Source organism: Salvelinus alpinus, chromosome 21 (genome assembly GCF_045679555.1).
Source record: "Salvelinus alpinus chromosome 21, SLU_Salpinus.1, whole genome shotgun sequence".
Lineage (NCBI taxonomy): Eukaryota > Metazoa > Chordata > Actinopteri > Salmoniformes > Salmonidae > Salvelinus > Salvelinus alpinus.
Genome location: NC_092106.1, coordinates 17,716,308 through 17,733,368, shown reverse-complemented (window position 1 = coordinate 17,733,368; position 17,061 = coordinate 17,716,308). Strand labels below are relative to the sequence as shown.

Genomic DNA, 17,061 nt, shown 5'->3' with positions numbered 1-17,061 from the left:
AGGAGAGACAACATGGTGTTATCACACAGCTCCTATAGAGGAGAGACAACATGGTGTTATCACACAGCTCCTATAGAGGAGAGACAACATGGTGTTATCACACAGCTCCTATAGAGGAGAGACAACATGGGGTTATCACACAGCTCCTATAGAGGAGAGACAACATGGGGTTATCACACAGCTCCTATAGAGGAGAGACAACATGGGGTTATCACACAGCTCATATAGAGGAGAGACAACATGGGGTTATCACACAGCTCCTATAGAGGAGACAACATGGGGTTATCACACAGCTCCTATAGAGGAGAGACAACATGGGGTTATCACACAGCTCCTATAGAGGAGACAACATGGGGTTATCACACAGCTCCTATAGAGGAGAGACAACATGGTGTTATCACACAGCTCCTATAGAGGAGAGACAACATGGGGTTATCACACAGCTCCTATAGAGGATAGACAACATGGTGTTATCACACAGCTCCTATAGAGGAGAGACAACATGGGGTTATCACACAGCTCCTATAGAGGATAGACAACATGGGGTTATCACACAGCTCCTATAGAGGAGAGACAACATGGGGTTATCACACAGCTCCTATAGAGGAGAGACAACATGGGGTTATCACACAGCTCCTATAGAGGAGAGACAACATGGGGTTATCACACTGCTCCTATAGAGGAAAGACAACATGGGGTTATCACACAGCTCCTATAGAGGAGAGACAACATGGGGTTATCACACAGCTCCTATAGAGGAGACAACATGGTGTTATCACACAGCTCCTATAGAGGAGACAACATGGTGTTATCACACAGCTCCTATAGAGGAGAGACAACATGGGGTTATCACACAGCTCATATAGAGGAGAGACAACATGGTGTTATCACACAGCTCATATAAAGGAGAGACAACATGGGGTTATCACACAGCTCCTATAGAGGAGAGACAACATGGTGTTATCACACTGCTCATATAGAGGAGACAACATGGTGTTATCACACTGCTCATATAGAGGAGAGACAACATGGGGTTATCACACAGCTCCTATAGAGGAGACAACATGGGGTTATCACACAGCTCCTATAGAGGAGAGACAACATGGGGTTATCACACAGCTCCTATAGAGGAGAGACAACATGGGGTTATCACACTGCTCATATAGAGGAGACAACATGGGGTTATCACACTGCTCATATAGAGGAGACAACATGGTGTTATCACACTGCTCATATAGAGGAGAGACAACATGGGGTTATCACACAGCTCCTATAGAGGAGAGACAACATGGTGTTATCACACAGCTCCTATAGAGGAGAGACAACATGGTGTTATCACACAGCTCCTATAGAGGAGAGACAACATGGTGTTATCACACAGCTCCTATAGAGGAGAGACAACATGGGGTTATCACACAGCTCCTATGGAGGAGAGACAACATGGGGTTATCACACAGCTCCTATAGAGGAGACAACATGGGGTTATCACACAGCTCCTATAGAGGAGAGACAACATGGTGTTATCACACAGCTCCTATAGAGGAGAGACAACATGGTGTTATCACACAGCTCCTATAGAGGAGAGACAACATGGGGTTATCACACAGCTCCTATGGAGGAGAGACAACATGGTGTTATCACACAGCTCCTATAGAGGAGAGACAACATGGGGTTATCACACAGCTCCTATAGAGGAGAGACAACATGGGGTTATCACACAGCTCCTATAGAGGAGAGACAACATGGTGTTATCACACAGCTCCTATAGAGGAGAGACAACATGGTGTTATCACACTGCTCATATAGAGGAGACAACATGGGGTTATCACACTGCTCCTATAGAGGAGAGACAACATGGGGTTATCACACAGCTCCTATAGAGGAGAGACAACATGGGGTTATCACACAGCTCCTATGGAGGAGAGACAACATGGGGTTATCACACTGCTCATATAGAGGAGAGACAACATGGGGTTATCACACAGCTCCTATAGAGGAGACAACATGGGGTTATCACACAGCTCCTATAGAGGAGAGACAACATGGGGTTATCACACAGCTCCTATAGAGGAGAGACAACATGGGGTTATCACACAGCTCCTATAGAGGAGAGACAACATGGGGTTATCACACAGCTCCTATAGAGGAGAGACAACATGGGGTTATCACACAGCTCCTATAGAGGAGACAACATGGGGTTAAAGCTAGATTTACAATACTAAGGAATGTCTCATGTGAATTTGAGTTCAGTGCAGTCTGACTACGTGCATTTGTATCAAACTGTACATTTAAATGAAATGATAAAGGGAGGAGGGTACAACATGGGATTAACACACAGAGGGGAGGGTGGGAGAGAGAGAAGAAGAGAGCGAAAGGGGGGGGGGTGCAAACAAGAGAAATTATACAGGATATTAGGCTAACCACCCCTTTCCCCAATTAAAATTCTATTCTAAATCAACAGTCAAAAGAACAAGATTCTGAGATGCATCTGAGTAGAAGCCAAGAGAACCATTAGTGATAAAGTGATAAAGATCTCTTCCTCTCCTCCGTCCATCCATCCATCACTCTATCCTTGTTAATTAATGGCACTCAGAGACTGTTTTATGTGGCTGTGCTGCTCTCTCTGAGCTGACCACTAATGGCAGGCTGGGGTGGAGGGAGCGTTTCCCAACAGTCTGGTGCGTCTCAACTTGCACCCTATATACTGCGCAAACTACGACCAGGGCCCAAATGGGAACATAGGTGACACTTGGGACCTCTAGAACCACAGATCATTAAGTCCCTTTTCCGCCCGCTCCATCCCTCAGCCCCAGCAGAGAGCAGCCTCTCTAGGCAACGTGTGGTAGGACATAGGGCAGGGCGATATGGCCAAAATATCATATAACAGTATTTATTTTTTGGACTGTATTTGATGTTTTTGAATAATAAAAGTTGTACATTTGCTTTATGAGTAGTGAGTGATCCTATGGTGCTTTATGAGTAGTGAGTGATCCTAAGGTGGCAACATATATTCTAAGTGATTTCAACGAGTCTTTCTCCATTCTGATTGTTTTATACTGTTCAATTGAATCAAGAATCATTTTCTGCATTTTCATCCATTTCCGGCACTCATTTGAGATCATTTCCACACTGCGACGCAGGGCTGCACGATATGGGCAAACAATCTAGACCTTATTTTTTACCGAATGTTGCAATTGCGAATTGACTTGCGATTTACAGCAAAACACTTGGGTGAACTGTTGGAATCATGGAAATAATGATTATTCTAATTCTATAGTTAGAATATAATAGTGGGAACTTTGAATACAGTGTTGTTTGACATGAAAACAAATGAAAATGCCAGGAAGGTGTTGTTATTAGTGTGACAGGCTAGGAGCCAAAGTGTTGATAAGTGTTTCCTAGGGGACCCTATAATCTTTAGCTACATTGAATGTTTTCTCTTAGCTACTTCATGTAGCTAGAATTCTTGCTTTGCGTATTCCTCTTTGATTTAGAAGATACATGCTGATTAGGTCTACACCATCACTGGTATTATCAGGCTGTATAGCTAATTACGTTTGCTCTGACTCAGTACAGTATTTATTGGCTAGCTAGTGATTTGCATTAGCGGCTAACAAGATTTAGGCCCAACTTGCTAAGAAAACGCAAACTAGCTGTTGGCAGATGTAAGACACACAAACTAATAGTGTAATTATAGAACGCTAGTTGATCTATAATAAGAAGCAAAGTGAAAACATCATCGTTGTCATCAACATTGTTGCATGTGCTGCATTGACCATGCAGACTGAACGCAAGTGTCTCCTGGTTGAGGAACAAGAAATGTGCTCCTTGAGTGACAGGGGGCGGGGCTAGGTCTGTGTGGAAAGTGGCATGGAGAGAGAGAGAAGAGAGCGGAGAGATATGACTCAAGTAGCAAAGTAAACCATAAAAATGGACGGTACACCAGGCGTATCACATTTAACAAACCAAACATTCAAATACCGTTATAGAAGGTCTAGTAAAAACCCAAACCCATCCGTGCATCAATACCGGTATATCGTAAAATACGGTACACTGCCCAGCCCTAGGAGGACAGTACCAGGCTGGGGTGGTGATGTAGGCCGTGGAGCAGGACCAGGAGGAGGAAGAAGAGAAGCAGGCCTGACCACACCAAGCTACTCTTTGGGACTGTACTAGACACTACTATAACTAGAGGTTCACAGGGGGATCAGAGGTCTTGTGAAAGACATTGGGGATAAAAACCTCTGGTACACTCCCAAAGTAGATCAGTAAGTCTAACACACTGTAGGGTGGCTCTTTTCTCAACCCTTTCCATGGTTCGCTGCTCTAACCACACACCGCCACACCCTACCCGCGCTTTCTCTGAGCCAGGGGGCCCTCCTGAGGAATCTCACTGGGTGAGAAGTAACCTCTTGCCTTGGGCTTGATCAGCTGCTGTGTTGGAGCAAGGCTGGAGGAAAAACAGGAATACAATAGATATATTATCTATGAGTAATACCTTTACACCACGGCTTTATTTACTGGTCCAACCAGTCCTGCTGTTACACCCTCCCTTACCTGGACAATTATACTGTAACCATAGCTGTAGAATAATAGCAGAGTATAAAGAAAGTAGAACATATCATGGGAGCGGCTTGTACTGTAACAGATGAATATCTGAACAGTAGACACACACGGATGTGAAGCAGAACAGACAGAAGGTACTGTAGGTAGTCACCAGAGTGTTGCTGTTTGTTTTATCACTCTCCCACTGGACGGACTGCTCTCTCTCTCTCTCTCGCTCCCTTCTCCTGTGTTCAGACCGTCAATGCTGCGTTAGCTCAGTGCTGCGCAACCAGGATGTGTGTGTGTGTGTTGCAATAGTGTTTCCATCTATCAGCAGTGATAACATACTGGTCACCTGATATTAACTAGTACCTCTCCTACTGGTCACCTGATATTAACTAGTACCTCTCCTACTGGTCACCTGATATTAACTAGAACCTCTCCTACTGGTCACCTGATATTAACTAGTACCTCTCCTACTGGTCACCTGATATTAACTAGTACCTCTCCTACTGGTCACCTGATATTAACTAGTACCTGTCCTACTGGTCACCTGATATTAACTAGTACCTGTCCTACTGGTCACCTGATATTAACTTAACTAGTACCTGTCCTACTGGTCACCTGATATTAACTAGTACATGTCCTACTGGTCACCTGATATTAACTAGTACCTGTCCTACTGGTCACCTGATATTAACTAGTACCTGTCCTACTGGTCACCTGATATTAACTAGTACCTCTCCTACTGGTCACCTGATATTAACTAGTACCTGTCCTACTGGTCACCTGATATTAACTAGTACCTGTCCTACTGGTCACCTGATATTAACTAGTACCTCTCCTACTGGTCACCTGATATTAACTAGTACCTGTCCTACTGGTCACCTGATATTAACTAGTACCTCTCCTACTGGTCACCTGATATTAACTAGTACCTCTCCTACTGGTCACCTGATATTAACTAGTACCTGTCCTACTGGTCACCTGATATTAACTAGTACCTCTCCTACTGGTCACCTGATATTAACTAGTACCTGTCCTACTGGTCACCTGATATTAACTAGTACCTGTCCTACTGGTCACCTGATATTAACTAGTACCTGTCCTACTGGTCACCTGATATTAACTAGTACCTCTCCTACTGGTCACCTGATATTAACTAGTACCTGTCCTACTGGTCACCTGATATTAACTAGTACCTCTCCTACTGGTCACCTGATATTAACTAGTACCTGTCCTACTGGTCACCTGATATTAACTAGTACCTCTCCTACTGGTCACCTGATATTAACTAGTACCTGTCCTACTGGTCACCTGATATTAACTAGTACCTCTCCTACTGGTCACCTGATATTAACTAGTACCTGTCCTACTGGTCACCTGATATTAACTAGTACCTCTCCTACTGGTCACCTGATATTAACTAGTACCTCTCCTACTGGTCACCTGATATTAACTAGTACCTCTCCTACTGGTCACCTGATATTAACTAGTACCTGTCCTACTGGTCACCTGATATTAATGTGCCCACACACCGGTTGAAGGGCTCATAGAGAGGAACATTTCTTCCATTCCATCCTCTATTCCTTCTCTGACCCATTTTCTTTCTTATACCCCCCCACTATCTGAAAATCCGTGAGATGATAAACAAACTCTCAGTCGGATACTTATTCAAACACCTTAACTCTAGGGCAGGCACAATTACTGTATAACCGTGTAACCGACAGTTATGGATGAAGACAGTCATGAAAATAGAATTACCATACAAATAAAATAATGAACCGCTCACTGTAGACGGGATGGCCGGGCAATCGTGCGGTTGAGGCCATTTCTGCGATAACATGGACTCTTCAAAACTGTGATTTTCAAACACTATGAGAATCGCGGTGATGTGGGGAACAAGAAAATACCCTCCCTCTGGTTAGAAACTCTTTGTTTTGAACATCACTGTTTTTGACTGTTAATCCTACCCTGTGGTGACAGATCTTCTCTGTTTACCCACAGATCATAGAAACACACTGGTTTCACATCATGTGACACTGGTTTGGTGCTGAAGAGGAGGAATATGAGGTTGAAAAGTGGCGGAATTGCCCTTTAACTCCCCCCCACACACACACCCCACACACACACCACCCTCCCGTCAGTGTGTGGTACCTTAGGTCTCTTCCAGGTGATGGTTCCTATGCTGTTGGTCTTGTAGAACAGAGACTGGTCCGTAGCCGGAAACACAGAGTCTTCAAACAGGACCCGACGCTGCTGGCACTGCTTACGCAGGGAGGAGTAGCCCTGGCCTTCAAATGGCACCACCATCACCCTGCTGGAACACACACACATACACTGTCACACACACAACAGCAAAACACTGGTTCTCATACGACACAACCATCTCCCTGGAACACACACAGTTACAGACAAACAATTCCAAACAGTGTAAACAATTATATTTTCGGGAAGGAAAAACACTGTGTAAACTTAAACGACTAATACCAGACAAAGCATGTAGAAATTATAACGGACCTACATAAAAGCAAGATAATCAGGGAGAATTAAAAACAATGAATTTAGCAGTATTGATTTGGCTATTATGTTTGAACAAAAGAACGCTGAATTAGTCATGGGAAAATGCAAAGAATGGCTGGATATTAGCTTCAAACTGCAACATTTTCTCTCAGCTCCATGACAAAATTACAGCGCCAAGATGGGGGCCCGCGCGCCCATTGCCACGCCGACCACCTAAGCCACTTTTGATCCAGAAAAAAAACTGATATTGGTAATGGTAGCACAGGAGGTTGGTGGCACCTTAATTGGGGAGGACGGGCTCATGGTCATGGCTGTAGGAGAATGTTATCAAATAAATTAAACATGGTTTCCATGTGTTTGGTGCCATTTCATTCGCTCCGTTCAGGCCATTATTATGAGCCGTCCTCCTCTCAGCAGCCTGTGAATGGTAGTTACCGTAGCTTAAAGGCCACATTTTTCTGGTGGGGAGTCTATCAGATTTATGCCCAGAAGAGGGCAAACAAGAGAAGGGTGTATGTGTGTGTGTGTGTATGTGTGTGTGAGAGTGACAGAGACCCATTATCTACATTCTACACTGACTCCTCCCATTGAAAGTAGAGAAAAATAACAACCGTTGTTCAATGATATCCTCTTTTTCAACACACACAGCACGTCACACCATAACAACATAAGACTCCAGTCACGTGACACATACACACAATAGACACTCCTAGTTTACCAATGGATCACTGGGAGTAACCAGCTCCAACTTTACAGTCTGAAGTTTTTTACCATTGAGTCTGTCTGCTAAACACACAAATTGCTGCTGTTCACTGGTCAGACAGTCAGCAGGACTCTCTTGTAGTCATGGAAATGCTTATGGGATATAGCCAGGCAGTGTAATCATGTTAGTGTTTGACAACCCTGTTAGAGACAGAACACACACACAGAGTTTACCATAGACAAGGAGAGGGGTGAAGGGAGTGGTCGGTTCACAACAGCTAGAAGTACTAACTACACTGAACAAAAATATAAACGCAACATGTAAAGTGTTGGTCCCATGTTTCATGAGCTGAAATAAAATTTGTTTACATCCCTCTAAGTGAGCATTTCTCAGTTGCCAAGATAATCCATCCACCTGACAGGTGTGGAATATCAAGAAGCTGATTAAACAGCATGATCATTAAACAGGTGCAGCTTTGTCACACAACACAATGCAACAGATGTCTCAAGTTTAAGGGAGCTTGCAATTGGCATGCTGACTGCAGGAATGTCCAGCAGAGCTGTTGCCAGAGAATCTTATGTTCATTTCTCTACCATAAGCGGCCTCAAACATAGTTTTAGAGAATTTGGCAGTACCTCCAACCGGCATCACAACCGTAGAATACGTGTAACTATGCCTGACCAGGACCTCCACATTCAGTAAAATCTTTGAAAATGTTGCATGTTGGGTTTATATTTTTGTTCAGTATACACTACTTGTTTGGATAACCTTAATTATTATTATGTATAGAATTGTATTGTTATTTTTTTTTAACTTTTTATGTGATGCACACTGCAGAGACCACCGGAAGAAGAATTATCACTGAATTATCACAGTCAATTATTGTAAAAAGTTTGTTTCTGTGTCAATTAATGCCATAAGCAATGGGTTTGCCAACTGGTAATTTGACACAAAAATAAAATGTAATTCATTCATTCCCTACAGGAATACTATATGCAGTTCAGTCAACCACCGCTACTGGTTGGACTTAGTCTACTGGAGGTCTAGATGGAGCTGTCACGGTACTACCTACAACTATATATTCCTTGCAGATCTGAGGGAGTAGGAACTAGGGAAGGGGACTAGAGGTATGAATGGAATGTGGCCAGCCTAGCTGTGGTTTCTGTCTAGGAAGGGGACAATTGGGTTCTGTCCTGACAGGAAACATTGTCATCTCCACATGTCAAAATCCCTACTACTACAGAGGTCCCCTCCATATTCATCTCTATCGCTCTCATTCTCTTTCACGTACACTTCATCTCGTTTGTTTTAATTCTGTCTCACTTTCCTTTCTTTCCTTCTCCATACTACCCTTCGTTCTCTCTCACTCTTTGTACAGAGCATTTGGAAAGTATTCAGACCCCTTGACATAACATTTTATTACAGCCTTATTCAAAATGTATTCAATTGTTGTTGTTTTCCCCCCTCAATCTACACCCAATACCCGATAATGACAAAACAAAAACAGGTTTATAATTGTTGTTGTTTTTTAAAAGTGAAATATCACATCTACATAAGTATTCTACAACTCATCCAGAACGCCGCAGCCCGTCTGGTGTTCAACTTTCCCAAGTTCTCTCACGTCACCCCGCTCCTCCGCTCTCTCCACTGGCTTCCAGTTGAAGCTCGCATCCGCTACAAGACCATGGTGCTTGCCTACGGAGCTGTGAGGGGAACGGCACCTCCGTACCTTCAGGCTCTGATCAGGCCCTACACCCAAACAAGGGCACTGCGTTCATCCACCTCTGGCCTGCTCGCCTCCCTACCTCTGAGGAAGTACAGTTCCCGCTCAGCCCAGTCAAAACTGTTCGCTGCTCTGGCACCCCAATGGTGGAACAAACTCCCTCACGACGCCAGGTCAGCGGAGTCAATCACCACCTTCCGGAGACACCTGAAACCCCACCTCTAAGGAATACCTAGGATAGGATAAAGTAATCCTTCTAACCCCCCCCCCTTAAAAGAGTTAGATGCACTATTGTAAAGTGGTTGTTCCACTGGATATCATAAGGTGAATGCACCAATTTGTAAGTCGCTCTGGATAAGAGCGTCTGCTAAATGACTTAAATGTAAATGTAAATGTAAATAATATTCTACAGAAAGGCCATCCAGACCAGGTGATTTCCCTGCGTTCATAGACAAAATGGTGGCTCTAACTTCTTCTTCTGTTATAGTATAGTCCAGGTCTTCTACCTGGCTATCTGATTACCTAGGTAATTCTATACCAGACAAGAAACTATCCATATCTATGGGGCTCGCTGAACAGGAGGATGTATATAAATCTTCATAAAAACATATATTTGGATGAGGTCACAATCTTATTGCCCTTCTTAATTTCTGGAATTACTTTAGAAGTGTTCTGCATTTTTAGTTGTGTTTCTAGTAGCCTGCCTGTCTTATCACCTGCCTCATAAAAACTGGGTGCATATTCCGTTTTTTGGGTGCATATTCTGCCTTTTTGTTATACATTTCTTGCAACTGAAATTTTAATTTTGAAGTTTGAAATGTGCTATCTGTGAAATGTCTTGTCAAATCCCTTTCCAAGACACATAGCTCTGTTTCTAATCTTTTTACTGCTTCAGCCCCTCCTCTCTTCTTTTTGGACGCATGTGCTATTATTTCCCCTCTAATATATGTGGTCCCGTGTGGCTCAGTTGGTAGAGCATGGCGTTTGCAACGCCAGGGTTGTGGGTTCATTCCCCACGGGGGGACCAGGATGAATATGTATGATCTTTCCAATTTGTAAGTCGCTCTGGATAAGAGCGTCTGCTAAATGACTTAAATGTAAATGTATTCAGACCCTTTACCAAGTACTTTGTTGAAACACCTTTGACAGAGATTACAGCCTCAAGTCTTCTTGGGTATGAGGCTACAAGCTTGGCACACCTGTATTTGGTGAGTTTCTCACATTCTTCTCTGCAGGTCCTCTCAAGCTCTGTCAGGTTGGACGGGGAGCGTCGCTGCACAGCTAATTTCAGGTTTCTCCAGAGATGTGCGATCGGGTTCGAGTCCGGGCTCTGGCTGAGCCACTCAAGGACATTCAGAGATTGTCCTGAAGCCACTCCTGTGTTTGTCTTGGCTGTGATTAGGGTCATTGTCCTGTTGGAAGGTGAACCTTTGCCCCAGTCTGAGGTCCTGAGCGCTCTGGAGCAGGTTTTCATCAAGGATCTCTCTGTACTTTACTCCATTCATCTTTCCCTTGATCCTGACTAGTCTCCCAGTCCCTGCCGCTGAAAAACATCTCCACAGTATGATGCTGCCACCACCATGCTTCACCGTAGGGATGGTGCCAGGTTTCCTCCAGACATGACGCTTGGCATTCAGGCCAAAGAGTTCAATCTTGGTTTCATCAGACCAGAGAATCTTGTTTATCATGGTCTGAGAGTCCTTTAGGCAGTGGTGTAAAGTACTTACAGTATCAGTCAAAAGTTTGGACACATACTCATTCAAGGGTTTTTCTTTATTTTGACTATTTTCTACATTGTAGAATAATAGTGAAGACAACAAAACTATGAATTAACACATGGAATCATGTAGTAACCAAAAGTGTTAAACAAATCAAAATATATTTGCCTTGATGACAGCTTTGCACACTTTTATTTATTTAATTTAACTAGGCAAGTCAGTTAAGAACAAATTCTTATTTACAATGACGGCCTAACCTGTACGACACTGGGCCAATTGTGGGCTGCCCTATGGGACTCCCAATCACGTCTGGTTTTGATGCAACCTGGAATCGAACCAGCGTCTGTAGTGACCTCTGTGCCACTCAGGAGGTCAAGGCTGTATTGTTGTCTCTACCTTCTTGCCCTTTGTGATGTTGTCTGTGCCCAATAATGTTTGTACCCTGTTTTGTGCTGCTACCATGTGCTGCTGCCATGTTGTGTTGCTACCATGTTGTTGTCATGTTGTGTTGCTACCATGCTGTGTTGTCATGTGTTGCTGCCATGCTATGTTGTTGTCTTAGGTCTCTCTTTATGTAGTGTTGTCTCTCTAGTCGTGATGTGTGTTTTGTCCTATGTTTTTATTTTATTCATTTTTAATCCCAACACCCATCCCCGCCAGGCCATCATTGTAAATAAGAATTTGTTCTTAACTGACTTGCCTAGTTAAATAAATAAAAAATAATGGAGCGAGTGTCACATTAGTCTGTAACAATCTGCTAGCTACTCTAACCACAACACCAACCCAATGTTAGCGGAGGGTGTGACTGGCATGGTGTGAGGGTTTCTTCAGGCATAACACCGAAAGACATGGTACAGACTGAAATGGCAGAGACAAACTATACTACAACCGTGTCTCTTTGTTCACAGTTTAGTCCCCATTTACCATACTCAAGAGTATAGGACTGCACTGAATAGTTGAGTCCTACATGACTCATCAGGCTTTAGAACTTCTACTGAGGAGAAACGAGGTGGGGATGGAGAGAGAAAGTCAGGATTCATAACAGACCTCCACAGCCTGGGGCAAAGGTAGTAGCTCTGCTCAGTAAGTCTAAACACATTTTACAGACTGCAGCTGCTGGGGGAAAGAACGTGTATATTCTGCTCTCCAGCGAGTAAGCTAAGCATATCAACCACACCCACAAGTAGATAGTAGACTATTGAACTGAACTAACGTCAAAACGTGTTTTATACTTGCTGAAGACACAGCAGTTGGTAGCCAAGTAAAACTCAACTCCACGATGTACTGTACTTCACATCAACGGAGTTGCGCTACATCTAGTGTGGGCTTCGACATCACATACAATTCATTTTTTCATAAAACATTTTTTAATAATGCTTTTGTCCTGTGTACATGTGGGCTATTTTTGGGGGTGTTGAAATAGGTCGTTTATTATTTAAAAAAAATAATTATGTAACTTCCAAACTCCAGTCCGCCCACTCGCGTCTTCACTCTCGTCTTCGCACAACTCCGTTGATGTGAAGTAGGTCTACATCGTGGAATATAATTTCACTTGGCTAGCAGTTGGTAAAATCGTATGCTCTAGAAAAGTTTAAATACATTCACACAAGAGACAAACATATGCATAATTGCTGTAGGCTATGCTCTACAAAAGTTTAAATAAATTTAAATTCATCGTCATACATTTCCGAAAAACCGACTGGCTGATTTAATTTGGGCTAGTTTACCTTGGAAGAGTTGACTCCCTCGGTGACGTATACGTTTCTCTCCGGTACTACTGGGGCATCAGTCGGTGAGACCCCCTGTTCTCTCCCGGAGGCTGCTCTTCTGATGCACGAGCTCCTTAGGGCTCGCTTGCTGTCTCTTTCTCACTCGCTCTCTCACACACAGGGGAGGGCTGAGTCTTACCGTGGGAGCTGAGCTCTGGCTACTCCTGTTCCCTGACCATGTTGATCAGAAACATGTGGTCTATTTTAGTGTCGACTAGACCTACTGCTCCAATGACATGATCAGGTTGAATCAAAGCTGTTGAAAATATTAATTGGAGCCTACTGCTTCCACGTCTCTTTTGGAAAGTGCCTATTTCGGCTAATTTCCAAACAGTAGTCTATTTCTGCCTTGTCATTAACAAAAGTGTGATGTTTAAGCAATAAGGCACGAGGGGGTGTGGTATATGGCCAATATACCATGGGCTGTTCTTACTTGCGACACGGAGTGCCTGGACACAGCCCTTAGCCTTGGTATATTGGCCATATATCACAAACCCTCCAGGTGCCTTATTGCTATTTAAACTGGTTACCAACGTAATTAGATCATAAAAATAAACTGTATATGGTCTGATTAGTCACGGTTGTCACCCATTCAGCATTCAGGGCTGAACCATCCAGTTTATAATTATCTTTAGATTCTGGGCAAAACTCCTCACCTCACTCTTCATAAAGGATTGTAACTAAAGCAACTTTGCAACTCAATATTTTATTTTTCTACAGAATTAGGTCTAATTCATTTCAAAACTCACAAAGAAAGATATAATGTTGGTGTACAATGTTTTCGAAGATGTATGCCTGATGGCACAGTGGCATGCGTTTGGGCTGCGTTCACACAGGCAGCCCAATTCTGATCTTTTTCACTAATTGGTCTCTTGGCCAATCAGATCTGACAAAGCTCTAATGTGAAAAGATCTGATGTGATCGGTCAAAAGAACAATTAGTAGAAACAATTAAAGAATTGGGTTGCCTGTGTGAACAAATCAAATTGCAGCTAGTATGCAGCAGATCAATCAATTTGCCAGTCTGGAAACAATGTAACACTTTCCCTATCCCATTCTACTGTCCCCACATGCTTCAAGATGGCCACCATTGTTCCCGTACCCAAGAAGGCAAAGGTAACTGAACTGAATGGCTATTTCCCCGTAGCACTCACTTCTGTCATCATGAAGTGCTTTGAGGGACAAGTCAAGGATCATATCACCTCCACCTTACCTGTCACTCTAGACCCACTGCAATTTGCATACCGCCCCAATAGGTCCACAGACGATGCAATCGCCATCATACTTCCCTATCCCATCTGAACAAGAGGAATACCTATGTAAGAATGCTGTTCTTTGACTACAGCTCACCATTCAACACCATAGTACCCTCCAAGCTCATCATTAAGCTTGAGGCCCTGGGTCTAAAACCCACCTTGTGCGATTGGGTCCTGAACTTCCTGACAGGCCGCCCCCGGGTGGTGAAGGTAGGAAACAACGTCTTCACTTCGCTAATCCTCAACACTGGGGCCCCAAAAGGGTGCGTGCTCAGCCCCCTCCTGTACTCCCTGTTCACCCATGACTGCGTGGCCATGCACGCCTCCAACTCGATCATCAAGTTTGCAGATGACACAACAGTAGTAGGCTTAACAACAACGAGACAGCCTATAGGGTGGAGGTGAGGGCACTCGGAGTGTGGTGTCAGGAAAACAACCTCACACTCAACGTCAACAAAACAAAGGAGATGATCGTGGACTTCAGGAAACAGCAGAGGGAGCACCCCCCTATCCACATCGACGGGACCGTAGTGGAGAAGGTGGAAAGTTTAAGTTCCTTCGGCGCACACATCACAGACAAACTGAAATGGTCTACCCACACACACAGTGTGTTGAAGAAGGCGCAACAGCGCCTCTTCAACCTCAGGAGGCTGAAGAAATTTGGCTTGTCACCTAAAACCCTCACAAACTTCTACAGATGCACAATTGAGAGCATCCTGTCGGGCTGTATCACCGCCTGGTATGGCAACTGCACCGCCCACGACCACAGGACTCTCCAGAGGGTGGTGCAGTCTGCACAACGCATCACCTGGGGCAAACTACCTACCCTCCAGGACACCTACAGCACCCGATGTCACAGAAAGGCAAAAAAGATCATCAAGGCCAACAACCACCCGAGCCACTGCCTGTTCACCCCGCTACCATCCAGAAGGCGAGGTCAATACAGGTGCATCAAAGCTGGGACCGAGAGACTGAAAAATAGCTTCTATCTCAAGACTGTTAAACAGACATCACTAACACAGAGGCTGCTGCCTACATACAGACTTGAAATCATTGGCCACTAACAGATGGATCACTAGTCACTTTATTAATGCCACTTTAATAATGATGTTTACATATCTTGCGCTACTCATCCCAGATGTATATACTGTATTTTATACCATCTATTGCATCTCGTCTATGCCGGTCGATCATGGCCCCTCCATATATTTATATGTACATATCCTTATTCCATCCCTTTATTTAGATTTGTGTGTATTGGGTAGTTGTTGTGGAATTTTTAGATTACTTGTTAGATATTGCTGCACTGTCGGGAACTAGAAGCACAAGCAATTTCACTACACTCGCAGTAACATCTGCCATGTGTATGTGACCAATACAATTTTATTTATTTAATCGGCATACGGTAACAGTTTGCTTAGAAACAACACGTTTTTCACGTCTCTGCTATTTACAGTACTGCAGCTCCCACCTGTGGCCACCGGGTAAAAGGACAGCAGCGTAAAGTACTGCCGTGTAGAGCCAGTGGCCGTGACCGAGGTGCCGAAGTGTCTGTCTGTCGCGCCGTGTCATTAATGTTTAACACTAAGGGACTGGAGTCACCGGACATATGAAAAGTAATGTGAGAAACTGCACTTTACTGAACTGAAGAAAGACAACATTCACATCAGACAACGGGAGAGATGGACATGAAACATCTAACGTGTTAGGTTAAATGAAGACGGTTAGTTGTTTAAGGAGATACACTTAGAACAAACTACACAGTAAGTCATAATGATATTGTGATGAGGAACAATTTCCCACAAGGCTATTACTTATTCACCCTGTGTGTTTTAATGAAGGAGTATGCCAAGAGAACGCATGTCAGATACTTGATTGGTTAATTTATTGATTGGTTGATTGCTTTATTATTTCTCTGTGGAATATAAAAACATGTTACTCAACATGGGTCCTCTGGGAAACATTTTCCTTACTCTGTGTGTGTGTAGAGTGGTGGGGATGGGGAGAATATCTGCTGATTGGCTCAGCACTCTGTATGGGCGTGGTCAGTCTAACCCTAAACTACACCTCCAGGGTCAGAGTTCACAAAGGGAGGAGCCTCACACTGCCCTGCATGAACACAACACATGCAGGTGAGATAACACACACAAAAAATACTACCTTTTTGGAATGTCCCCATACCCCTGTTATACTGGTGTGTGTGTAGAAGTGGTCCAGTACTGGCAGACCCCATTCAGTCAGGTCCTGAACAGCAGTCTTCATGCCAACCAGAAAGATGTGGTTACTACGCAACGAGATGGTAGCCTGCGGATCCACATTGCCTGTGCTCACAACAGCAGCCTGTACTACTGCCTCCTACTGACCGGAGGACAAACTACACTCATCCTACCTGCTGTAAGTACTGTTGTAAGGCATCCATGTTGTGTTATGTTGTGTTTACAGTAGTGCACTATATAATAGGGTGCCATTTGGGACTCACACATGCATTCACTCTTTACCTCCCTCAGGACTGCCAGCAGTCGACAGGACCGTGTGGTCGAACCCAGGCGTGTGGTCAGGAGTGTTCTGGGTGGTCATGGAGAGGGATGTTGCCATGGTTTCTGACGGTGTGTTTGCGGCGGCGGTGACGGCATCAGTAGTGGTGACGTTCCTGGTGGGGTTCAGCTCTGGAGCTCTAAGCAGGAGTCTACTGGACAGGTGCATGATTTTATCTACCTATATTAAATATTACTTCATGTTAATGTTTCCTCATCCTGAAAGTAGAATATAGGCCAGGAGAAACTAAATCATGGTTATCTGAAACTTGTAGTGGTTGTTTAAATAAA

General features: G+C 43.9%; 1 protein-coding gene across 2 annotated transcripts in view; it reads right to left on the bottom strand.

Annotated features, from left to right (window-relative positions):
• LOC139547945 (calpain-5-like) overlaps positions 1-13,327 on the bottom strand; it is a 32,969-nt gene extending 19,642 nt beyond the window's left edge. For both annotated transcript variants that reach the window (XM_071357168.1, XM_071357169.1), the window contains exons 1-2: positions 12,940-13,327; positions 6,703-6,865 (exon numbers count right to left, since the gene is read on the bottom strand). In XM_071357168.1, coding sequence (XP_071213269.1) covers positions 6,703-6,858 — 156 coding nt within the window. In that variant the 5' untranslated portion in view covers positions 6,859-6,865; positions 12,940-13,327. The remainder of the gene's footprint in view (positions 1-6,702; positions 6,866-12,939) is intronic.
• Between the last annotated feature and the right edge of the window lie 3,734 nt (positions 13,328-17,061).